Source organism: Elgaria multicarinata, chromosome 2, assembly GCF_023053635.1.
Source record: "Elgaria multicarinata webbii isolate HBS135686 ecotype San Diego chromosome 2, rElgMul1.1.pri, whole genome shotgun sequence".
In the NCBI taxonomy this organism is placed as follows: Eukaryota; Metazoa; Chordata; class Lepidosauria; order Squamata; family Anguidae; genus Elgaria; species Elgaria multicarinata.
The window spans coordinates 16,359,145-16,384,830 of NC_086172.1; the positions used below are offsets into that span (position 1 = coordinate 16,359,145).

Consider the following 25,686-nt stretch of genomic DNA (forward strand, 5'->3'; position numbering starts at 1 on the left):
ATGAGAGGAAAGGATAGGAAATAAAGGGGGAAACCCTGCTCAGTGAGATCTAGTCATTTCATATTCCAACCTGGCTAGAATTTCCATCACTAGGTAGAACTGGGTGTGCACAGTCAGTCCTGTTTATGGACTACAGGCAAACGAAGCACAGGCCAGTACTGATTTCCATTCCATTCCGATCTACAGTCAAATCTACACATGCAGCAGAAACAGATGGCAATGAGGTAGTCGAATGGAAGGCACCACTCCATCCATTTTTTTATGCTTCCCCAAGTAAATAAACCCTCCTTGCTAGTAAACGACCACACCAGATGGAAAGCTGCTGGATCTGTCCCCAATGGTCTGCTAATTTTCTTCTTTCAATGAACTTTAAAAAAAAGTAGGGGAGCATTTAAAAACATGAATTGCCCACTGCAGTCTGAAAAATAGTACAGTTCAGGACTCCATTTTGCTGCCAGGTGCACATCTAGATTAGAGTCTGCGGGATGTACTACAGGACTCTCAGTGGCACGTTGGAAAAATGAACACCTCCCTAAAGAAGGGAGGGAAAGAAAGACTAAGGGGGGGGGGATCACATCACTCATGATCATGTTCTTTGTTTATTCACCTCAATTTCTCTAAAGGTATAGAACCAATGTAAGTGGAGCAGCAGGATCACACCTGCCCAACACCATTTGCGAGTGACATGTAAGTGCATAGAGTTCAATAGATTCAGAACCGGCAAAAAATAGGGTCATGTTAAAGGACTCTAGTAAGTAAGCATCAGTTACATGTTACATACAGCTAAGGGAAGTTAGCCAGCTCACAGGTTGTACGTGTGGAAACAAACACTGTACCTGCGAGAACTCCTTGTTTAGTATGTATGAACACAGCAAGAACCAAGAGGACGTCAAGCCATCTGGAGACGCTTTTACCGCCTTCCACCAATCCTCCCTCCTTACTGGTTTCCTAAGACAGAGTCTTCCAGTCATCCTTGAATAGCCCAGCAGTTTAGAAACATATAAAGAACGTCAGGGAGACTGGCAGTTCACTTTGGCTACCAGCTCCACACCTAGGAAGAGGTGAATGGCAATCTATGCCCATCTGCCATTCCTCCAGCCAGTCCCTTCTCTCCACTATTTCATGCCTCAGGTCAAGGAATTGCCAGCCACAGGGCTGGCAGGATATAGACGAGAAAAGCGTCCCAGGGTCCAGATGGGGAAGACATTTCGGTAGGAGGTATAGCTGATGGCACAGGTCTTGTTGAATACTCCGGAAATGTTCTCCTGTAGGGCAAAATAATAGATACAATCCAAAATTACTCACTCTCCTTTCCAGGGCACTTCAGTGTAGGTTGTCCTAATGACAGAAGCTTTTCTGCTCATGATCCATGTTTAAGAGTTATAGCCCGTGGGGCAGACCAAAAATGGTGAAGATGGCAAAACTTCATTATGATTTTTTAAAAGGTGTATGTCTGTGGATTGCGTTTTCATATGATAGCCCATTCTGACTGGTGGCTTAAGCTTTTTATGCTGTCATCAAGATGGCCAAAGCCATGTTTATCTAACTTTTCTAATTTAAGCTGTAATATGTGAACCAAGAGTCCGATTTAAAATTTTAAAACTGCGTTGGAAAGCTAATGAATTCTCTTACAAGTAACTGGTTGTAATAATTGTTTTGCCACCTTACTTGATACCAATACAACAATTTTCAGCTCTTGGCCCATAGACTATTATGCAGCAATTTCAGACAGCTTAAAGGGGACACCTTCCAAGAAATAGAAATTTGTCAGGACTGTTTCTTGTAACCAGCCTGGGATCCAGAAAGGAAATACCGTCTAGGATTGGGTCCAGCATCTCTGCAGAAGCAACCGAACGTGTGGGAATGAATTCAGAGTCAGAAGGGGAAGAGGAAGAAGGGATGGTTGAGGTAACAAGATGGCAGGAGAGACAGCAGAATAACAGGGCAAGAGAGGAGTCTTTCCTGATGCCGGCTAATCAGTTGGATCAAAGCCAGCCAGAGACTTTCTCTATCTGGGAAAATGCAAGACCTTTCAACTCCTCTTCCAATGTAAGGTCTTGCATTGGCAGACTCAAGAATCGGATGTTGGGTGAAGAGGAAAGAGCAACCTTGGGAAGCGAGAGGCATTCTAAAAGGTTGGGCAACTCAAAAGACATCCCTAAGGGAAGACCCTCCACGAGGGCAGGACTGAAAGAGATATTCAGTCTTTGCATTGAAGGCTGGTGCCAGTTTCGTTGCAGTTCTCTACCACTGTGTATTAATCAAAGGTCTAATTAGTATTGCACAAAGCTGAGTAGAGATCTTCGCTTTGTGTTGCTGTATGAGGATTCAGTCTGTAACCTGAGGCGCTGTTGATCTAGCAGTGGCTTACATAATAAAAACTATTTACTAAGAGACCTTCTTCATTGTGTAACTACAATACGACTGGAGGCTTGGCACTCGGCATAAGAGAATTCTGAAAAATCATCAGGAGACATGGAGACGTGTTGGAATGAGGAGCGAAACAGACCCTGATGCTTGATGGAGAATTTGCAAGGAGGGTGAGAGAGGGGTTTCTAAAGAGCATAGAGAGCGCATAAGGTACGTGGGAGTGGATGCAAGTGGAGCAGACTGGCGATGCTGCAACACTTTACCTGAGGCCAGTCCCCATTAGGCAGTTGTTTGTCAATCAAAACCTTGATCCCACTCTCCAGGACTCTGATATCTGGATACCTGTAAAGCAAAAGCAGTCATTCTGACACACATTCATTGCTAATATATTGCTAGGAAAGCTTTTTCTAAGTGCAGCAGAATTCCAGGCTGGACAGCCAAACCCAACATGTCAGCATGGTCCCAATCAGGGGCTTGTCTGGGACAATTTAGCTTGCTACGGAGCACCCAAGGGTTGAATTTAGCTTGCTCGCAAATTAAATTTGGCCCTTTTAGAGCTCTGTAGCTATTTCAGAATGCCCAGACTAGGAAAAAAACACACAAAATGGTTTTTTGGGGTCAACAGTGCCCTGTGGGGGGAGGGGGCTTTGGAAGGGGGCAAAATGGCCCCCAGGCTCCCAAACTTGCCCTACTTTAACTTGGAGTTGCCAAGGCTGAATACAAGGGAGTTCTAAGGGGAAAAGATTGTCTGCCTTTTCCCAAGAGAGGTCTTATGCCACTGGCTATGTGTTACAGGGTACAGCAGCCATCCAGGAAGCTGCTGTGTGGGAATACTTAAGAGCTAGCATCAACTGGACTATAGCTACGGGATCCAGCTGCTAGATAACCAGCACATCACTGAAAGGTCAGCACCAGAAAGAGTGGTCGCTGCTTCTATCTGGCCTCCTGCACCATGCAGAGGCCGCTGGCCATCAGTGTAGAACAGGAAGGAAGGGTCAATGTCGCGCCCATCACAAGCTCTTACCTGACAGCCATGAGCCCCAGAAGAGCCCAGCAGGTGTTGTGGATCTGCGACGTGGTACTCTGGACGTATCTGCGCTGTTCACAAGACTCAAAGTCCTCTCCCCAACCACCATCCTCCATCTGTTTGGAGACCAAGAACTCACAAGCACGGGACACCTCCCCACAGGCCACTCTGGAACAGAAAAGGAAGAAGAGCGGGAATTCAACGGGCACTCCCGTGGCCTTGGAGGAGGAGCACACTGTGGTGAGTAGAAGGACAGAGCAAGGGGTTTTATTATACCAGGAAATGCAGGGTGGCAAGACAGAAAGTAATTGAAAGGAGGCAGGAGCCAAGCAGAAAACAAACAAACAGTTGCTACCGCTGCTATTTTTGGAAGCAGTAGACTGCATTTGGAAAGAGAGGCTCAATTCTGTTCCACATGCTTCCAAGATTAGGGGGCGACAGAGAACATCGTGCTCCCTTTGCAACAAGCAAGTGCAGACTTTCCCACCTATTCACCCTGGAAAGGGCCCAGGAGCCACCCCTCCATTATGAAGACTCAGGCCAAGCACGTCCCAGGCAGAACTGCATGCAGGGCGTCCTGCAAGCACTTTTCTGGTGAGCCCTCTAGCTTCTGGTTTCCTCTACACATTCCTGTCAGTTCTCTCAAACTGCAGATCTTGCCTTAGCAGGGGTGGGCAACCTGTGGCCCTCCAGATGCTTTGGCTTAATGTTCCCATCATCCCTCAAGGGTGACAGTCACAGAAGTAAACATGTTGATTTTTAGCCGTCTTATTTCACCGGATGGAAGGACCATTACAAGCCAGATTTACTTTGTGTGACCTCTTCAACCAATTTTTTTTTAGCCTTTTAAAACTCCAATTCTATGCATGTTTAGACAGAAAAAAATCCCTACAACTCCCAGCATTCTGGCTGGGGAATGCTGGGAGTCGTAGGACTTTTTTCTATCTAAACATGTGTAAGATTGTACCCTAAAGCTCTTAACCCCTCACTACTGTGACAGCGTTGAATTCAGAGAGGAAAAAAGCCACATATTTTGCCTAAAACAGAGGGCTTCTTCAGATTAAGAGAAAATTGCATTTCCTTATCAGGGCTTTGCTTCCTGTTTGTCTTGCGCAGTAGTAATGGGGCTGCACTACATGGCCGGAGGAGAGAGGTAACTATGTGAACTATAAAGGAAAACTTCCCCTCCTCTCGCTGCTTATAGCTCTGAGTGGGTCAGTGCCCTCAAGTGGGTGATTTATAGCGCAACTTCCCTTGTACATGGTAAGAAATTCTGAGATAATTCAGCAGAATCGGGATATCACGGGGGCACCGAGGGGGGGGTGTTAAAAAGAAATTACCGGGGGGGGGGGAGGGTGCGGGAGACGTGCAGGAAGTTGCCAGCGTTGTCAAAAGGACCTGCGAACTTCCATGAGTGGCTGGTCATGAGCATGTTTTATTTCACTTGTGTGAAGAAGCCCTGGGACACAGCGAAAAATCTGCCATTCCAAAATAATTCAAGCCTACCTGACTAGCAATGTCACCTTAGTGGGGTCCTTTATTAAAGGCAATCACCAAGCGGTTTCACATGGATGAGTGAAAGGTTGAAAATCTGCCCCAGGCTATGGCCAGAGATGCTAATTCAAGACCCACGTCCTTTCCCCTCCCCCACCCTAAAGCCAGGAAGGAGAATGAAAAGCATTTCTTCCTATTTCTTTGGCACCTTCAAACAGAGAGTAGCCATCTTGAAATGAGAACTTGGTTTTGTTTTACTAAATCTTGAGAGGAAAGATAAAAGAGGCATCACAAGCCTCCAGACTCTTAGGATTCTTTATTTCAGGAGTAAATGGCTGGTCTTCCCTTAGGGTGATACTCTCTGCTCAAGGGAGCAACTCCCCCTTCTCTATCTCCTCTACTTGTTCCCGAAGCAACTCAGGAGAGCTTCTAGTGCACTTATGTCCTTACCCTCAATTCCTTTCCGCTACCCTTCCAATTGGTCCGTAAGTCAATTAGTTATATCTCTCAGTTCTCCCTAATGTAACAGCAGATCCCCAAAACTTTTCTCTGTGGATTCCATAAAGTCTTGCCAAGTTCTCCTCCTCCTCCTCTCCACAACTGCCACTCCCCATCACCTCTCCCCAAAGCCTAAGCAATCCTGGGCTTTGAAACTCCAACGTCTGATTGGCTGGTCCTCCTGCTTTCTGGCAGGGCCAGGAAAATGCATACAGGAGAAGCAGCATAAACATCTGGAGAGCAGATCAGGTGTCACAGTTGCAGAGTAGGAAGCTCATCAGGAAGGCTCCCCACCAATAATGTGTGGAAGAGTACCTCTACTTCTTCCCCTGTGCCAGGAGACAACCAGGCCAGCGAGACCCGAAAAGAGGCTGATTGACCTTCCCTTAGGGCCTGCTGAAGACCAAGCTGAACTCCAGAGCAATTTGTCTCAAGGCTCTGTTCAATTTGCAGGAAGCCCTCCTGCAGAGCCCCATCCCACACAGAACAGGGTAACAAGAAGACATGTCCTTCTGCAAATAACTTCTCCTAATCAACAGATCATCCTTATAAAACTGGGAGAAAGTGTTCACTCACCCATTGTGGTAGGTGTGCTGCATACATGCAAATGCTTCCAATGCAAACCATGTGCCATAAGTAAAGCACACGCCCCAACACCTAAGAGGGAAGAGAAATCAGAGGCAAATGTAAATTATCTAGGAGGGTGAAAACCCTGGGCACTTTGCTCAAGAAACATGGCTGTCCTTCCACAAACAGCCATTCTCCCTGAATGGTTCAGTGTCCAGGGTTATAAAGATTAAATGGCACAGAAGCCACTGCGGTGCCCCACTAGGGCTTTACCCAGACATTCCAAAATAAAGAAGTCAGGGACTGACCCAACACTTTTCTGCGGAGCAAAACGACAACGGTGCATCTCCGCCTGCCATCTTGCTCCGGACTTGCAGCAGAGCCATGGCCAGCCCTGATTGGCCGCCATCTGCCCAGACAGGAAGGAGGGGTGGGCCAGCAAACTGAAAAGCTGCTGGAATGCCTCCGCGCATCCTCCGGCGTCGGAAGAAACAAATGGTGTCAGGGAACGCTCCGGGGCGGGGGGGAACGGGGGGGAGGGAAGCGCGGATGGGGGGAAGCAGCACCGCAGCAGAGTGTGGAATGGTGTGCCTGAGGCGGCAGCGGCTTCTCCTCCTCCTCCACTCTGTTGCAAACCCCCGGCTCACTCCTTGCAGTGGGGACAACCCTGCAGGAGTGCAAATGCAAGGGGTTGGGGGCTCGTGGCGCCAATGGGCTGTCGTATAGCCAGCCCCATAGTTTGTTTGGTCAGAATAGACTCTGAATGAAAAGCGATTGCAAAAAGCAGAGACAGAAGATCCACATTTCTTTCAGTAAGTTGTATAATTTTCCCATTTCTTTTTTAATTAGTACTTTATTATGTATAATGTGTGTGTGTGTGTGTGTGTGTGCGTGTATACAGAGAGAAAAAAAGTAAAAAGTAAAAACACACAACATTGCAAAAGTTGGAATCCTGTTCTATGTCATTGTCTGTAGTAAACTGCATAATTATGGATTTCACTTTCCACAAGGAAACTAGAATCAGTTTTATATTTTTAGATGGGGAAAAAGGCTTCCAGGGTGTCAAATAGTCTTTTCTTTTTGAGGCTTTGAAGGGGTTTAAAACTGGGAATAAACTTCAATCTTGGATTAAATCAAATATTAAAAAGATCAAAAGTTTCTGTTGGTTAAAAACAGATTTGATTAATTTTTAAATCAATTTTAGACATATGAGGAAATTAAAGTCTTAATTATTAGCATGGATTATTAGCATGGTGAATTATTAGCATGGTTTTGAATCTCAGTAAAGCAAATTAAACTGTTTATTTGATTTTGGTTTTCTTGTGGAAAGAAAATCTATAATATTATTTTCCTAATGTTATTTTTCAAATACGAATTTGGATAGGAAGCCAGCTTGATGTATATGTATATATTTTGTATTCAGCCTTGTTGCTAATATAGTAGCAAAAGTCTTACTATCGTTATTTCAAAACAAAAGTTATGTAGTAGGATACTAAAGCTGGGTTATTTGGCTTTGCCATAACTACATTTTTTGCTTTACTTCATGGTATTGGAAGGATGCCAGTCTCTGATGTTTCATTCATTGCTTCTGCCAATAGACATGCAAGAACTGAAACAATTGATTTATAATAGTTATCACCCTTGGCAGGAGCTTTGCATTCCCCTATATCCTCCCACTGGAGGCCCACACAAGATGCTGAAGCTGAGCTTAACTTTATGAAGAAACTCACCCTTCCCAGGAGCCGTCAGCTCTCTGCACGCCCCGACAGTACTGCAAGCCCTTCCGGAGGGTATCTCTAAGCAAAAAGGAAACAGTGGGAAACTTTGGAGCCCTGTGAGTGTCCCCTACTATATCTAACCCAGATTGGAAGTGATAAAAGTCTCTCTCTTGGCTCACATTGGGATGGTTGTCACTGGAAAGTTGGGTGCACTTACCGTGAAGCTCCACTCTGATTCGGTGCGCAGGAGACATCCATTATGGGTTAACTCCTCCCACTACCCAGGACAGGCAAAGAACATGTGACCAAGCTTTTTGCCTTTCTCCTGGCCTCTGTGGCTCCTCCCGGCCACTCAGTTATTTTCTGGCCGAGCACTTAAGACAGTAATTATTGAGGAGCTGTTAATGCAGTAACTCAAAATCCGAAGGTCGAAAAGGAAAAAGGGGGGGGGGGAAGCTTCTCTGAGAATTGGCACACTCCATGCTAGTATGAACAGGCGTGGTCAGCCTGCCAAGGGGTTGTGGTACAGATGTCTCCTGTGCACCGAATCAGAATGGAACTTCACGGTAAGTACCCACCTTTCCATTCCCATGTGGTGCGAGGAGACATCCATTATGGGATGTACAACAGCTATTATTCCCATAGGGCTGACCCTATGATTGAATTAACACCTGTTGTAACATTCTACAACCAAATTCTGCTTTCGTAGCAGCATATATGTCTATCCGATAATGCCTTACAAAAGTGTGGTGTGAGGACCACATAGCTGCTCTCTGTAAGGGAGCATTAGCAGAGAATGCTGCTGAGGCAGCTGCAGCCCTAGTGGAGTCTGCTGTAACATGCACAGGAATCATAGAATAGCAGAGTTAGAAGGGGCCTACAAGGCCATCAAGTCCAGCCCCCTGCTCAACGCAGGAATCCACCCTAAAGCATCCCCGACAGATGGTTGTCCAGCTGCTTCTTGAAGGCCTCTAGTGTGGGAGAGCCCACAACCTCACCAGGCAACTGATTCCATTGTCGTACTGCTCTAACAGTCTGGAAGTTTTTCCTGATGTCCAGCCGGAATCTGGCTTCATGTAACTTGAGTCCGTTATTCCGTCTCCTGCACTCTGGGAGGATCGAGAAGAGATCCTGGCCCTCCTCTGTGTGACAACCTTTTAAGTATTTGAAGAGTGCTCTCATGTCTCCCCTCAATCTTCTCTTCTCCAGGCTAAACATGCCCAGTTCTTTCAGTCTCTCCTCATAGGGCTTTGTTTCCAGACCCCTGATTATCCTCGTTGCCCTCCTCTGAACACGCTCCAGCTTGTCTGCGTCCTTCTTGAATTGTGGAGCCCAGAACTGGACGCAATACTTGAGATGAGGCCTAACCAGGGCCGAATAGAGAAGAACCAGTACCTCTTGTGATTTGGAAGCTATACTTCTATTAATGCAGCCCAAAATAGCATTTGCCTTTCTTGCAGCCATATCGCACTGTTGGCTCATATTCAGCTTGTGATCTACAACAATTCCAAGATCCTTCTCATTTGTAGTATTGCTGAGCCAAGTATCCCCCATCTTGTAACTGTGCCTTTGGTTTCTATTTCCTAAATGTAGAACTTGGCATTTATCCCTATTCAATTTCATTCTGTTTTCAGCCCAGCACTCCAGCCTATCAAGATCACTTTGAAGTTTGTTTCTGTCTTCCAGGGTATTAGCTATCCCACCCAATTTGGTGTCATCTGCAAATCTGATAATTTGCAGATGACACCAAATTGTCATCTGGGGCTTTTTTAAAAAAAACCTCACAGGCCACAAAAAATACATGCTTTGAGCCACCTGGTGGTAAGGGTAGCACAGGAGGATTTCTACCCTAAGACTATATCTGCCTGCCCGAGACTTGAGATCTGTTGGAGGATCCCTCCTCCGCATCCCACCAACACAAGACTTACTCTGTGGTGGGACATGGGAGAGGGCCTTCTCTGTGGTGGCACCCCAACTGTGCAATGCCCTCCCCTTGGAGGCCTGACTGGTGCCAATGCTCACTCTATTCTGTTGCCAAGTAAAGAACTTGGCTTTTTAACAAAGCCTTTAATGGTTAAATTCACCAAGCTCACACATTGTCCTAACTGTTTTAATTGTTTTTACTGCTTTTGAATTCTATACTGGTTTTAGCTGGATTAATGGTTTAGTTTTAGCTGTGTATATTTACTGTTTTATATTGTATACTTTTATCTGTTTTGAGATCCTAGTGATACACGGTGGGATACAAAAGTTTTAAATAAATAAATAGGCTGAAAGGAAACAAATAAGGAATCGGAACGTCTGAGTTCCTCAGTCCTCTTAAAAGAAGATTTTGATGGCCCTTCTAACATCCGTTGTGTGCCAGAGCCACTCAGAGGGGTGAGATGGATTAGGGCGGAAAGAGTGTTAACTTTTGGAATGGAAGCGGGATGCAACTGGAGTGTGACAGAGTCCTTGCTGAATGTACAGAGGCGGCCCCTCATGGAGAGAGAACTGGCAACCCTGACATTCTCCTGGTAGAGGTTATAGCTACCAGAAATAACAACTTTTAAGTGAGAGGAAACAAAGAGATACAATGCTGAGAGGCTCAAAGGGTGCAGAGGGGAAAGCAGAAAGGAATGTATGTAGGTTCCACGTAGGAAAACAATGTATGGAGGAGATAAGTGGTGCTGCTTTGAGGAATCGTTTAAGGTGCGGATGCACCCTACGTGGCTTGTGGCAGGGCTCAGAAAGGACAGAAGAGCGAGCTGGAGCTTGCTTGCAAAGTGTATTTGCTTTGAGTCCCATATCCAGCACTGGTGGCACAAAAAGGAGCGACTCTGATTCCTGACATCTTGTAATCTACATGTTTTCTCCTGCACCAACAAATGAATGCCGTCCACGTTTTTTCGTATATTCGATTTGTGGATGGTCTCCTGGAAAATAAACTAGTGTTTATCATCTTGGCTGAATAGCCTAGGGAGAGGAGGGTGCAGCATTTAGCAACCAGGTGGCAAGGTGCAGCCATTCGGGGACCAGATGCCACACTGGGCATTGTGGGACAAGGACCCAGGCTGACCCTATGGAAGGACCCAGTCGTCTGACTCCGCCAGTCGTAGGATTTGGTAGAACCAAGGTCTCCGGGGTCAAAGCAGCTCTACGTATTACAGTTGCCCATTCCTCCTTGGTCTCCTTGAGGACCCTGGCCAAAAGAGGAAAAACATCAGTAACACATGAAGCCTGCCCCTGGTCCCAGGGAATTGAGAGCGTCTACAGCTTTTGCTCTTTAAGCTAAGGGTCAGGAGAAGAAGCGAGGTAGTTGACTGTTAAGCAGGGAGGCAAATAGGTCTACCAGGGCCTGGGTCAAGTTGCTTTCAACTCAGAAAATCGGGCTGCGTCCCCTGGATGTGCTGTGTAGGAATGTGCAGAATGGTGTGATCCTGCCCAGTGGAGGAAGGCTGTGTGGAGATTTGAATGGCATTCCTCCTTGATGATTTATGCCGGTTAAGGCTTTGGTGCTGTCTGTTCTGACTAGGAAATGGACAGGGCCCATAAACTAGACAAAGTATTTGATAGGAAGTCAGTTGATACTGTGGTGTTTCACCTCGGGAGGCCAGATCCCCTGAATGGGATGGCCCTGGCAGTCAGATGCCCCTCTCTCCAGGCTGGCATCTGTAGTCACAAGGATGCAATGGGGTTCCTGAATGGCAGTGCCCTTTGCTGTGTGGTGTCCTCCACCAGAGGGGAGAAGTTCTGACTGACTGAGGCAGAATGGCTTTGATGTGGCGCCTGCAGATTATTTCCATCTGAAAAGGAAGAAGCAGCCACTGTAAGGGTCTGGAATGTGACCTGGTGCATGGGATCATTCCTAAGCAGGGTATCATGAGACCTAACACTTCTGCAGGGAATATGATGTCTGCTGAGCAAGTTTGAAGGAGAGTTGCTATCTGGTGAATCTTGGATAACCTGTCTGGGGACAGGGAAATTATTCCTTTGGAGATGAATAAAACTGCCCCCAGATGGACTTATTTTTGAATTTTATCAAGAACCCGTAATCTTGGAAGCAAGACACTGTAGATCTGCATGAGCCTTTGTCAGTGATGGGGATCTTAGAGAAAGGTGGTCCAGATAGGGATACATGTAAATGGCTTTGAGTCTGTGATGGGCTACTACTGCTAGCATTAGCTTGGAGAGGGCTCTTTGCACAGATGTGAGGCCGAAGGGGAGCTCCCTGAACTGAAAGTGGTGCCACTTGTAGACAAAGTGGAGAAACCTCTGATTTGTGCACCAGTGAGGATGTGGAAATAAGTCTCTCTAAAATCTATGGGTGAAAGGTAATCCCCCTCCTTGATAGTCTGGAGGGTCTCCACCCAGAATTTGTGGTATGTGACAAACCTGCTAAGGTGTTTCAGATCCGATATGGCACACCAGGAGGACCCTTCCTTCTTGGGGACCAAGAAGAGAATGGAGTATACTCCCTGGAAGTGCTCGGGTGGTGGAACAGGTTCAATTGCTCCTATCTCTTGGAGATGGGCAATTGCTGCTGCCACTAATTGAACAGATCTTGAAAGCAGCGAGGGAAGAACCCTGTTCTTGGGAGTGGAGTGAAACGCCAGGAAAAGCCATGTTGTATATTGTTGAGAGTCCAAGTGTCCTGCCCTATCTGTTCCCACGTGTGAAGAAAGTGTTGTATCTTTCCTTCGCCACGTGCAGGAAGAGAGACAGAATTGTTCCTGCGGGGCTTGGGAGGACTGAGGCAGGCCTGACCTACCCACGATGGAGGTATTAGGTTGGAATCTGGTTCTAGACCAAGTGGGCTTTGTGAACTTACAATTGTGTGGCTGAAAAGATGAATTGAATGGCGATCTGAAGGGACAAAAGGAAGAAGAGGAGGAGGAGGAGGAGGAAGCTGGTGAGAGAACCTCCTATCATCCCTCTTCAAGGTAGAGGGCACATTCCTCTTCTTATCTACTAGAATGCTTTTGAGGGCATCCTCTCCAAACAGGTGTGTTCTTGTGATAGGAACTGTGCTCAGGTTTTCTTTGGAAATAAACATCCATATTCCAGTGTCCCAACCGCAGTGAATGCCTTGCTGCTGTGGTTGAAGCCACGGAACGTGGGATATCTGAAAGGTGTATGTTTCGTATAATTGAGAAAAACTCTTAAGCAATGAAAAACTATCCAACTCCATATTGTTGATGATATCTTCAACCCAAGATAGTGTGGCTGGGGAGGAAGCCATAGAGGAGGGCACTGGGAGCAAAAGCTGTAGCTTCAATGAGCCTTTTTCAATGCTGCTTCAAGACATTTTTCACTAGGATCCTTGATGGGGGGGCGTCCCCATCCTTAGGATTTATGGCTCCTGAAAGTAATGCTGCCACCGGAGCATCAACTAGAGGAATCTTAAGTTCTTCCATAACCAGCTATGGCAAGGAGTAGAATTTTTGAGGTTCGCTGGAACCCCTTTTGTCTTGGCAGGGCCCCCCCCCCTCCATTCAGCTTTAACTAATCTTTCAAAGGAAAAAGGAAAAGTTATCTCACAGCAAGGTGGCGTAGGATCTGAGAATAATGCTTCACTTCTGGAAGACTGCTTTGGTTGTTGCCTGAGAGGAATTAATTTTCAGGGACGCCAGGGCTTTGGACAGAATAGGAAGGAAATCATCACTGTTAATTATACTTACACTGGAAGATTCACCCACTGTCCCAGGATCCTATAATTCACCTGACAAAAAACTAAAAAGTCTGAGTCAGAAGGGTGCTCAGGAGAGACTCCCTTTGACTTATTTATTTATTTATTTATTTATTTATTATATTTTTATACCGCCCAATAGCCGAAGCTCTCTGGGCGGTTCACAAAAATTAAAACCACAGTAAAACACCCAACAGTTTAAAACACAATTGTGTTTTCCCTAGACCGTGAGGTGAGGGTTTTGGGAATCGGGCTGATTCAGCAGAAGATTTGGGCATTTTATTTTTATCAGGCATCTTGGAGGGCTTGACCCGAAGTGCCCTCTTTTTGTTTTTTCTGTGGCTGTGGGGAAGTAGCAGGAGAAGAGGACCTTGTGGTTTGGTTTGGTTTTTAATTGATCAGGGAGTAGAACCAATTCCCTTTTAAAGGTCTGTTGAATGGTTTTAAACAAGGACTGATCCTGGGGAGGAAGGGCCTGTTGTTCAGCTGAAGGTCCTCTAGGGCATGAGGGAGAGCCTGGGGGCTGCTGCTACAGCTGCATATTATCCCTTGCAAAAGGCTGCGTTTGAAAAAAGCAGGCTGCACAATCCTGGGGAAATGATTTTTGGCAGGAAAGCAATGGGCGTGTCCCAGCTTCCTCCCGTTCCCAGGGCCCCAAGGAATGCTTACGTGCAAATCACAAACTCAGCCCCATTGCTGCCAGGATAAGGCCCCTTCTGAGGCAGGAGCTACAGAGAGGGCACGAGACCCTGTGGCATCCAGTTCCACAAGGGCTCCGCTCCAACCTACCTACTGGGCTGCCGTTGTTCTGGCAGCACTACGGGGGCCCCTACAGATGCCTCTCGCCTTTAGCGGCAGCACAGCAACCATCAGCTCTTCAAGGTCGAGGGGCAGTTGAGGACTCTAATATGCCTTAATGTCTGTTGTTTTCCCTTACTATGTTTGGAGATCTTCTGGCTAGGTGGTGCCGTGTTGGGGTGAAAAAGCAGAAGAGCCAGAAAAAGATCACACACTAGAGGCCTTCCAGAGGCAGCTGGACAGCCACCTCACAGGGATGCTTGAGGGTGGATTCTTGCACTGAGCAGGGGAGTGGATTTGATGGCCTTATAGGCCCCTTCCAACTCTACAATTCTATGATTCTATGATCAGCAAAATCTCTTCTTCCCTGTTAATTTGTTTGCCTGCTTTTAAAGAAGAGAAACAAGGATTGAAAGGAAACAAAGCCTGGAAAGGAGTTTGTTGAAGAAAGAAAAGAACAAACTCTGCCTTCGGCAAAGGCAAAGAATGAACTGGGGGGCTGGGAGGAGCCACCGAGGCCAAGAGGACAAAGGCAAAAAGCCTGGTCATGTGTTCCTTGCTTGTCTTGGGTAGTGGGAGGAGTTAAGCCATAATGGATGTCTCCTCAGGAAATTGTCATGTACCCCCACCTCACAGAAGGGCCAAATGCGGAACGGCTTACACTCCAGGAGTCTTCTCTGAAATGAACGTTCCACCAATTGCTTTTCTGCCCCGCCCTCCCGCTGCTCCTCCTCCTGCTCCTCATTGTTGGTTTTTACCTGACTTCCAGGGCCCTATGTTCAGGGAAACGCTCGTGGAAATGCTTCAGTGCCTGCATCACTGCTGAGGTGCACTCGACATAAGTGTAATCTATCATGATATCACCTGCGAGACACAGCAACGAGAAAGTAAGTGCGCCCAGTTAGCAGAAGCCAGCAAAGCAAGCTTTTCATGGGGGAGCTCTACAGCAGACAGTGATCTGGGGGGCGGAAGTGTCATAGTCCATGGTAAAGTTTGCACTATTAAGCTTCACAGTTGTGGGACATACACTATTAGGCACAGTATTAATTAAAAGCATATGTGTTACACACCTTACATTCCAAACCCAAAAAAAGAGATATCACATTCTTGTGTAAGGACATCACTAATTCTTGCTACTTGAAATTGTTTCTCTTTTCCTTTCAAGTGAAATGGTGGTCAGCTTTTTTACAACAATTTGATAAAAACGTGGTGAGGCCACCAGAAGTAGTGGATCCATTCATCCACCGGAAGTAGTGGATCCATTCATCCATTCATCCACCAGAAGTAGTGGATCCATTCATCCATTCATCCACCAGAAGTAGTGGATCCATTCATCCATTCATCCACCAGAAGTAGTGGATCCATTCATCCACCAGAAGTAGTGGATCCATTCACCCATTCATCCACCAGAAGTAGTGGATCCATTCATCCATTCATCCACCAGAAGTAGTGGATCCATTCATCCATTCATCCACCAGAAGTAGTGGATCCATTCATCCATTCATCCACCAGAAGTAGTGGGTCCATTCATCCATTCATCCACCAGAAGTAGTGGATCCATTCATCCATTCATCCATTCATCCACCAGAAGTAGTGGATCCATTCATCCATTCATCCACCAGAAGTAGTGGATCCATTCATCCACCAGAAGTAGTGGATCCATTCATCCATTCATCCACCAGAAGTAGTGGATCCATTCATCCATTCATCCACCAGAAGTAGTGGATCCATTCATCCACCAGAAGTAGTGGATCCATTCATCCACCAGAAGTAGTGGATCCATTCATCCACCAGAAGTAGTGGATCCATTCATCCATTCATCCACCAGAAGTAGTGGATCCATTCATCCATTCATCCACCAGAAGTAGTGGATCCATTCATCCATTCATTTGTTTTTAATGGACCCCAGAATTGTTGTTTTTAAATGGATACTGTTGTTTTTATACTGTTTTTATGGTTTTTAAATTTTGTATACTTTTTAATGTTTACCATTTTTAACTGTTGTAAACCACCCAGAGACCTTCGGCTGTGGGGCGGTATATAAATGTAATAAATAAATAAATAAATAAATAAATAAATAAATAAATCTCTGTTGTACAGAGACCGTGATCCCACTGGCCAAAATGAGACCACAGCAGACTTAATCTCTGAACGCTTAAACCATTTGCCTAGGGGAATGACTCCAGCTGGTTTCCATCTCCTGGGAGAGAAGTTCAATAGCTGATTTGAACACAGCCCCAAGCCCCGGCTCTTACCAAACACCTCCGAAGGATTCAGCAGCTCCAGCAGCCAGCCCCCACGCCTAGTTTCATAGGTAGAAAAGCCACCGTCAGCATTCTTCATGTTGAGCAACTAAAGACAGATATAGAAAAGAAATAGTGCAACTTGCATAAAGTATACATGGGTACAAGACGGAGTTCAGAGGGAAACTCCGGAAGCCCCTAACAGTGGTCAGCGTTGCGCCTGTCAGCAACACTCATAGAATCATAGAATAGCAGAGTTGGAAGGCTCCTACAAGGCCATCGAGTCCAACCCCCTGCTCAATGCAGGAATCCACCCTAAAGCATACCTGACACATGGTTGTCCAGCTGCCTCTTGAAGGCCTCTAGTGTGGGAGAGCCCACAACCTCCCTAGGTAACTGGTTTCATTGTCGTACTGTTCTAACAGTCAGGACGTTTTTCCTGATGTCCAGCTGGAATCTGGCTTCCTTTAACTTGAGCCCGTTATTCCGTGTCCTGCACTCTGGGAGAACTGAGAAGAGATCCTAGCCCTCCTCTGTGTAACCTTTTAAGTATTTGAAGACTGCTATCATGTCTCCCCTCAATCTTCTCTTCTTAGAGCTCCCCCCTATGCTGCTTATCTAGCTCTAGGTTTTGCCAAGAAAACCCTACCTCCGGTTTGTGACCACTAGCGAGCCAAAAGCTGCTCACTTCACAGTTGGCCCCGGGGGGAGGGGGGCGTGTAGAAGAAGGCGCTGCCCCCCTACACTCACCACATTCACAGCATCGAAGAGGCGGCCAGGTGGGATGTGGTCCTTTATGAACGGGCACTTCTCCTGCAGTAGCATCACTGACTTCAGCCCTTCCGCAGTGCAGTCAGCTACTGTCCAGCCACAGTCACGAGTACTGAAGGGAAATCCACCCTGGAGGTTATTAGAAAATGGAGGCGGGGGGGGGGTTAAGAAGGAAAGCAAAACAAGGATTCTTGCAGGACCACCAATACAAATGCTGTCCAGCAGACCTTCCCAGTCTTTTACCAATGTTATTTAAGTATAGGGAAACAGGGCATTAAAACCTGTAAGTTGTAGATAGCCCGTTCAATCATTTGGAAATTTCAAAAAAAATTCCATCCAGTTCAGGTAAAAAAACACAACATAATCAAAATCTTTAATAAATTCAAAATATGTCACAAAGTGGTGGGCACTTCTCTTTTTAAACTACAGGAAGACAAATTAAAAGAGGCACGGCAGTGCCTCTTTAGTTAAGGCCTGACCAGAAAAAACACTTTCCATCATGATAAAGGGGTATGGGGGGCGTCATTCTAACATTCATAAAATCGAAAATGTTTCACCAGTCTTCCTGAAATTTACATGTGCCAGAAAGAAATGTTGCTTTTACATAACCTGAAAATTTCAAGAAGATTGGTGAAAGATTGAGTCCACATCTCCGGATAACCACTTGCACTTCTGCCTCATTAGAGAGGATGTGGTGTTCAGGCTTGTGAGCCTTAACTCACAATTTCCCTGCTTTTTGGTGCTTGGTTGAAAACTGTAGAGCTTTAATGTTGTTTTGTAAACAGTAGTGTTTTTTTTTGTTTAATGAATTTCATGGACTGAGGTGTCATCAATATGCGGATGATACCCAGCTCTACATTTCCTTTTCATCAAACCCAGGTGAGGCAGTGGCTGTTCTGAACCAGTGCCTGGGCACGGTAATGGACTGGATGAGGGCTAATAAACTGAAACTCAATCCAGACAAGACGGAGGTACTGTTAGCGGGTGGTTCTTCTGTCCGGCGAGGTGATGTTTGCCCTGTCCTGGACGGGGTTGCACTCCCCCTAAAGGATCGGGTCCGTAGTTTGGGGGTGCTCTTGGATCCAGAACTGTCACTTGAGGCACAGGTGAACTCAGTGGCAAAGAGCACATTTTATCAGCTCAGGCTGATATACCAGCTGCACCCTTATCTGGACAGAGATAGCTTAGCTACAGTTATCCATGCTCTGATAACCTCTCGTTTGGATTACTGCAATGCGTTATACGTGGGGCTGCCTTTGAAAACGGTCTGGAAACTTCAACTGGTGCAAAACAGGGCAGCAAGGTTATTAACAGGGACTGGCCAGCGAGATCACATTACGCCAGTCCTTTTACAACTTCATTGGCTGCCAGTCCAGGTCCAGGCCCAATTCAAAGTGCTGGTATTGACATTTAAAGCCCTAAACGGTTTGGGGCCAGGTTATCTGAAGGAACGCCTCCTCCCATATGTACCTACCCAGACCTTAAGATCATCTGCAGGGGCCCTTCTCCGTGAGCCCCTGCCAAAGGAAGTGAGGCAGGTGGCTACTAGGAGGAGGGCTTTCTCCGCTGTGGCACCCCGGTTGTGGAACGAGCTCCCCAGAGAGGTCCGCCTGGCGCCTACGCTGTACTCCTTTCATCGCCAGCTGAAGACCTTTTTATTCACTCAGTATTTTAACACTTAATTTTAACTTAAATTTAAATTTTACTGTTTAAACTCTGTATTTTAATCTTATATCAACTTTGCTGTGTGGTTTTATCCTGGTTGCGCTTTTTATATTGTATTTTGTAATTGTGTTTTAACCTGTTGGGTGTTTTACTGTGGTTTTAATTTTTGTGAACTGCCCAGAGAGCTTCGGCTATTGGGCGGTATAAAAATGTAATAAATAAGTGAAATTCTCATTCTCCCAAAGCAGATAAACCATGAGGACAGGATGGAGAATATGATATGCAGAGATGACTGTGGAGTTGTGGAAAACTGGTGATGAACAACTCAGGGCCACCTACTTCTCTTTCTTTGTTTAGAGCAGCCAACCTTGTGCCCTCCAAAGGTGTTGGACTACAACTCCCATCATTGCAAGTCAGTATGTCCCATGGTCAGGAATGCCGGGACCTGTAATCTCAAACATCTGGAGGCAGCAGGATGGGGAACATTGTTTTATATCCTTACCAAATATACCACTTGTGAGGAAGCCCAAGTGAACTCAGCGGGACTGACTTCTGAAAAGACATGCATAGGATTCAAGTGTAAACCAACCTTCTCCAGCCTGATGCTTTCCAGATGTGTTGCACTTTCTGCCTCCCATGTTATGTGTTATGGGGAAGACAAAAATCATTTTCATCAATAGTTTTTAAATAATCCTTACGCATGAAAGCATTAGGTGTTAGCTCTGCCTTTGATATTGCACTGCTGAACACATAAAAAAAAAATCCCCTGTGTTAGTCCCCCAACACCAAATATCTGATATTCAATAAACAGACATCCTATGCCAAGTGTTGAAAACTAATTTTGATGTCTGAAGAACTCTCTGGATCAGGTATTCAAGATTCATTCACTGTCGCTTCATTTTGTTTAAGACGGTATATTTAAACTGATGCATGTCTTTTGGAGTTCCTTGATGGATTGCATATCTTAATGCTGGAAAACATCATACTGTAGAACAGATGTGGGCAGAAAACCGATCTATCCTGATGTGATCTATCGTGATCACTGCCCATGCTGACAGAGGCTTTTATGAGTTGAACTCCAAAACATCTGGAGATCTACATTCTGCCTGCCCTTGCTCTAGCACAGCATTCCCTAACCTGGTGCCCGCCTCAGATGTGTTGGGTTGCAACTCTCAACATGAGGAGATGCTCTAAAAAAAGAGAAGTAGGTGGCCTGAAGTTGTTCATGATCAGTTTTCCACAACCCGTCACCTCTGCATATCATATTGTATATCATAACCTGCTGCCCTCCAGATGTTTGAGAGTACAAGTCCCAGCATTCCTGACCATGGGACAAACTGACTTGCAATGATGGGAGTTGTAGTCTAACACCTTTGGAGGACAGCAGGTTGGGGAAGGGCAGCTCTAAACAAAAAAGAGGAGGTGGCCCTAAGTTGTTCGTCATCAGTCACCTCTGCATATCATATTCTCCACCCTGTCCTTACAGCTTATCTGCTCTGGGAGAATGAGAATTTCACTTGCACTTTCTGCCTCCTTAACCCCCAATTTCCCTGCTTTTTGGTGCTTGGTTGAAAACTGTAGAGTCTTTTGTAAACCATAGGGTTTTTTATTTAATGAATTTAAGATAAAGACTGAGAAATGTTCCTAACTTCACAAGCAGATGTGGAACAAGCTACTGAGAAAAGTTGGATCTTCTTCCTCCTTGGGAAATATTCAAGAAAAGTTTTGGATAGACATCTTTCAGGATTGATTGAATATCTGGCATACATGCTTCCAAGAAGGGAACCCTTCTAATCAGGATTCTATCACCTTTTTGCAATTGTACCTTGTTCATCTGACGGTAGTACTTCTCATAATCAGGAGGATTATCAGGAATCTGGAGGAGATACAAAACTACACTTAAACTTGGCAGGCAGGAGCAACCCACACCACAGGAACTGTAGTGTAGTGTAACTGCTCTGTACAGGTAATAATAATAATAATAATAATAATAATAATAATAATAATAATAATAATTTATTTCTTACCCGCCTCTTCACTTGGATCGAGGCGGAAAACAACAATGAATATGCTTTTAATGATGCCCTGGTTTTAAACATTTGAATTAGTTGTATGTATTTTATGATGTTTTTATTTGTGTTGTACCCCACCTCGATCCAGAGGGAGAGGTGGGTAACAAATAAATTTATTATTATTATTATTATTATTATTATTATTATTATTATTATTATTATTTAAAACACATTAAAAACTGATTAAAAACATACCATACATGATTAAAACATCCTAAAAACATAATAGACTTGAGGAAAGCAGTTACATGCCCATGTTTCTTATTTCAGTTTCAAACCTGAAGGGCTTAGCTTAAAATTGTTCTTACATATACTTCTGCAAGTCGATGCCAACAATTTTGACATAAACATGGGACATTTTCTGGGAAAGATGGTTACAGTGCCTTGAAGACTAGAAAGAAGCGATTAGGAAAGTGGTGGCATAGTTTTGAGGAAAAACTCAACACTTGTAACACCTAAATTTGGTACACAGGGTGGCACATTTCCCCAGAGCCATGGGTTCAAAGGCTGAAATACACATTCTTCCATGTGACAGATCGCTAGGGACAAATTCCTAGAAATAGTGGGTAAAATTATATCACAACTAGGTTACAAGAAGTTAACTCACTAGTATGTATTTATCTGGTAACTTGTGCATTACCTGCGTGATTCTGAAGAACTCGTGAGCGTTTATCAGACTGGAGGTAAATTCAGAGTTTTTCTGGGCACCAGCCTTTAAAAAAAAAGCACTGTTTTAATGTACATAACTCAATGTGACTTTTAAAAAGTGAATACATCACTTATAGTCCAGACCAATCTTCTCAAGAAGTACTTTATTTTTAAATATGTTGATAAAATAAGGCTACAATCCTATGCAGACTTGTTTGGGAGTAAGCTCCACTGAACTCACTGCAACTTATGGCCAGACTAGAGGGAACATTAATTTTGTACATGCAATTATTGTGCACTTTTAAAAAAATGTAAACGGCAGTGAAAAGGAAGTCTTGGGACCATGGGGCATGGAAGAATAACTCTTTCCCTCCCTGCTACGGTCCTGACAAAAATTGCCCCTCAGAATTACTAGTTGCATTTCAAGGTGGCACCAATAGCATCTTCCATGAAGTGATTTTTATCAGGACTGTGGAAGGGAGAGACAAGGTTAAACTCCTCCTTATAAGCCTCACCCCACCTGGTCCTGACATTGTAGGCTTCTGTGTGGCTGCTATTTACAAAACAATTAAAAAATAGTATTAATTGCATTCACATAATGCATAGCACATCTTGTTTGGACCTTAGTTCTGAATAAACATACTTAGAATTACACTGTAAGTAACTTCTAAGCAAACAGAATGGTTTCCATCTACACTTACAATGTTGCTGCTTTGCATTCTTGTGATGGCCATTAAGGATGTTGCAAACATCTGTGTGGGGGTTGGAGTATCACAGACTCCCACCCCCATAGAATCATAGAATAGCAGAGTTGGAAGGGGCCTACAAGGCCATTGAGTCCAACCCCCTGCTCAAGGCAGGAATCCACCCTAAAGCATCCCCGACAGATGCTTGTCCAGCTGCCTCTTGAAGGCCTCTAGTGTGGGAGAGCCCACAACCTCCCTAGGTAACTGATTCCATTGTCACACTGCTCTAACAGTCAGGAAGTTTTTCCTGATGTCCAGCCGGAATCTGGCTTCCTTTAACTTGAGCCCATTATTCCGTGTCCTCCACTCTGGGAGGATCGAGAAGAGATCCTGGCCCTCCTGTGTGGCAACCTTTTAAGTATTTGAAGAGTGCTATCATGTCTCCCCTCAATCTCCTCTTCTCCAGGCTAAACATGCCCACCACCAGCTCAGCTGACGGGAGCAGCCCACCCTCAGCAAGTGGCCAATGAGGCCGTAGGGTGTCATTGTCCCTCGGTGACAGTTTTGCGGTGCTTCCAGACAAAAGCTTTATGGTGAATCACCCTGCCTTGTTCATGGACTTTTACAGAGGATCCAGATGTTGTCATCTTTCCATTGTAACCATCTCCTGTTTTCTCACTGCAGCTTACGTCTTTTTTCTTTCCATATTATATCCATTAAGTAGAAAAGGCAGAATAGCTGCACAATGTCTTCTGACTGGTCGCTGTAGGAGCCCTCCGTCTGGAAGAACCGAACCCTTGGTCCATTTCCAGCTCCAAACAAGAAGCTGTAAGAGGTCTTCCTTTCCTTATTGCTACTGAAGGCTTTGGTTCAGTTTCTTCTTCTCAGGGTTTCCATACAATATTTTGAAAATAAATACTACCTGTGTCGTGGAGAGCCCCCTTTCCATCAATCATGTATTCATAAGCATCATATCCCAAGCAATTCTTGTTATTAACTGTGGCAATAATGCCATTTCTTCTGGGGTGACCCACTGTTCATCATTTTTCAACGGCTGACACCATACCCAGGATGTGTAAGCATATCAAGGATCTTCCTACTGCCAGTCATATTTTTCAATACAACACCATTTTTTTTATGGCTTCACGTGCTCATTTGTTACCAGGGCCACAGTGGTAAGGGGGTGCCGAACGGTGCACCCGGAAGTCGCCCTCCCACTCCCAGAGCCGCTCTGGCCAAGTGAGGGCAGCTTCCAGGTGTGCCGTTTCGAATCCTTCCCCCCCTCCCAGCGTCCCTGGCTTGGTTTCAGCTGGGCGTCCGCCCAGCAGCCGAAGCCAACCCGGGACACTGAGGGGCAGGGGCGTGCGGCTCCATGTTCTGACTTCCAGCGCGCGCCGGACGTCAGAACGTGGAGCCGTCTGACCACCCTTCCCCAGCTTCCCGGCTGGGCGCTCCCAGCCAAAGCCAAGCCGGGACACCGGGGGGGGGGGGAAGGACTGGCTCCATGTTCTGACTTCCGGTGCGTGCCGAAAGTCAGAATGTGGGGCCGTCTGACTGCCCTCCCCCAGCGTCCCGGCTTGGTTTCGGCTGAGCGCTCCCAGCCAAAGCCAAGCCGGGACGCGGGGGGGGGGGGGGACGGGAAGGAACGGCTCCACGTTCTGACTTCCGGAGCGCGCCGAAAGTCAGAACATGGAGCCGTCTGACTGCCCTCCCCCAGCGTCCTGGCTTGGTTTTGGCTGGGCCCTCCCAGCCAAAGCCAAGCTGGGGGGGGGGGGGGAACGGACGGAAGTGGAGCTGCCCACCCACCCCACCGCAGCGTCCCGCCAAGCCAGAAGGACTTCGGGACAGGGACAGGTAACCTGTCTCCACCTATCTGGGGTGGTGGGGGATACAGTGGGGTGGGAGGGGGTGAAAGCAGGTCACCTTGCCTAGGGCGCAAAAAGCCTGGCACTGGCCCTGTTTGTTACGACATATGCAATTTCTTTGTAAAACAACATTGTATGTCTCCAGCTTCAACCTGTTAATGGCATCCCCCCCTAGCATTCTTGCTGCTGTGGGGGGTTCCATGGCTCCCTGTCTGGTGCTTATGGTTATGCAAGCTCCTGTCCACAGTATGCCCCCAAAACAGAAGTGTAATACATTTCTGGAGCTGCGATATCAATCTTTACTTAATTCAGTACAGTGGAAATTGTTATGACGTTGACCATGTTAACTGGTTTGATTAGGCAATCTTTATATTATTGGATGCATAGTCTGGATGTATGTACACGGTTGCCCAGCAGGTGCTGCTGGTTTCATCCATACACCCTCTATGACATAATTATCCCTCCCCTCCTAAATGTCCCAGAAGTTGCTCATAAGACTGGCAGTTTTGAATGTAACACAACTTTTGTAAGATCTCCAGATATTCAAAACTTTTGTACATTATGACATAAGTATTTTGACATAGGCTCTTGGACTAATAGGTCCTCCTAAGATAACATTACTGGCTGTAGGCATGATTGCACATAAGCAAGGTGGGGGGGGGAAGTAATGTTTTTCTAAGTCATGACAAGCTAATGGAACTAATGAAATTGTAAGTCAAATGTAAGAAAAATGGTATTACCTCCAGGAAAGCTTGGACAGCAAATGCTGTATCCCAAAGCTGGGATCCATTTGTGCCCTAAAAGAGAAGAAAGGCAAAGTCTGAAACCTGCATCTCCCAGTTGAATTGCATATCTTCCAGCCAGCAAAATGCATACAACTAATTCCATCAGGCCTCCTTAAAATTTGCTAAGGGACACTTTCTCATGAAGCCATCAAGGGCAGGAAAGACTTCTTCCCACCTACGAACCAGGAGAAAGAGAGCCAGTGTGGTGTAGTGGCTGGAGTGTCAAACTGGGAGTCAGGAGATCTGGGTTCTAGTCCCCACTCGGCTCTGGAAGCTCCTCCCCACCCCACCCCTTCTCTGATCCTGACGGCCGCTCTCAAACAGGGTGACTGTTGTAATGTTGCACAAGTCTCTGTGGCTTTAGTCTAGACCTCAACAAGAGAAAGAAAAGTAAGTCCCTTTCATCTATACCTGCATCTTCAGGCCATCCAGTCCCAGCCTGCAAAGAGACAAAAAGCATGTAGTGTTGCATACTGGGTGAACTTCAGCAAGTTTCATACAGCCTTGGTGAACACATGGGCTGTAAGTAGAGTTATCTTCACTCCAGCACTTATGAGCCCCATATCCCCATAAGCCATGTCAAGCTTTAGGGCAGGGGCATTGAACTTCTTTCAGCCTGATGGATGAATTCTGTTTCAGAGAAACTTTCCGGGGTGTGTGTGTGCATTCCAGGGGGGTGAGGGTGGCTGAAGGCAGAGGAGTGGGACCAGAGCACAAAAAATACCACAAAAATAATTCAGCTTAAAGCTCTTGCTGCCTTAGAAACTCTTACCAGCTAAAATATTTCAGATTTTTAAAACGGGGGGGGGGG

At 45.8% G+C, this 25,686-nt stretch overlaps 1 protein-coding gene across 1 annotated transcript in view; it reads right to left on the reverse strand.

The window, feature by feature from the left end:
• Window positions 1-710: 710 nt before the first annotated feature.
• LSS (lanosterol synthase) overlaps window positions 711-25,686 on the reverse strand; it is a 52,328-nt gene continuing 27,352 nt past the window's right edge. The window contains exons 11-22 of the mRNA XM_063116070.1: window positions 25,287-25,314; window positions 24,831-24,887; window positions 21,532-21,603; window positions 20,645-20,695; window positions 17,134-17,283; window positions 16,396-16,492; window positions 14,899-15,004; window positions 7,687-7,752; window positions 5,966-6,046; window positions 3,395-3,565; window positions 2,634-2,712; window positions 711-1,265 (exon numbers count right to left, since the gene is read on the reverse strand). Coding sequence (XP_062972140.1) covers window positions 1,128-1,265; window positions 2,634-2,712; window positions 3,395-3,565; window positions 5,966-6,046; window positions 7,687-7,752; window positions 14,899-15,004; window positions 16,396-16,492; window positions 17,134-17,283; window positions 20,645-20,695; window positions 21,532-21,603; window positions 24,831-24,887; window positions 25,287-25,314 — 1,096 coding nt within the window. The 3' untranslated portion in view covers window positions 711-1,127. The remainder of the gene's footprint in view (window positions 1,266-2,633; window positions 2,713-3,394; window positions 3,566-5,965; window positions 6,047-7,686; window positions 7,753-14,898; window positions 15,005-16,395; window positions 16,493-17,133; window positions 17,284-20,644; window positions 20,696-21,531; window positions 21,604-24,830; window positions 24,888-25,286; window positions 25,315-25,686) is intronic.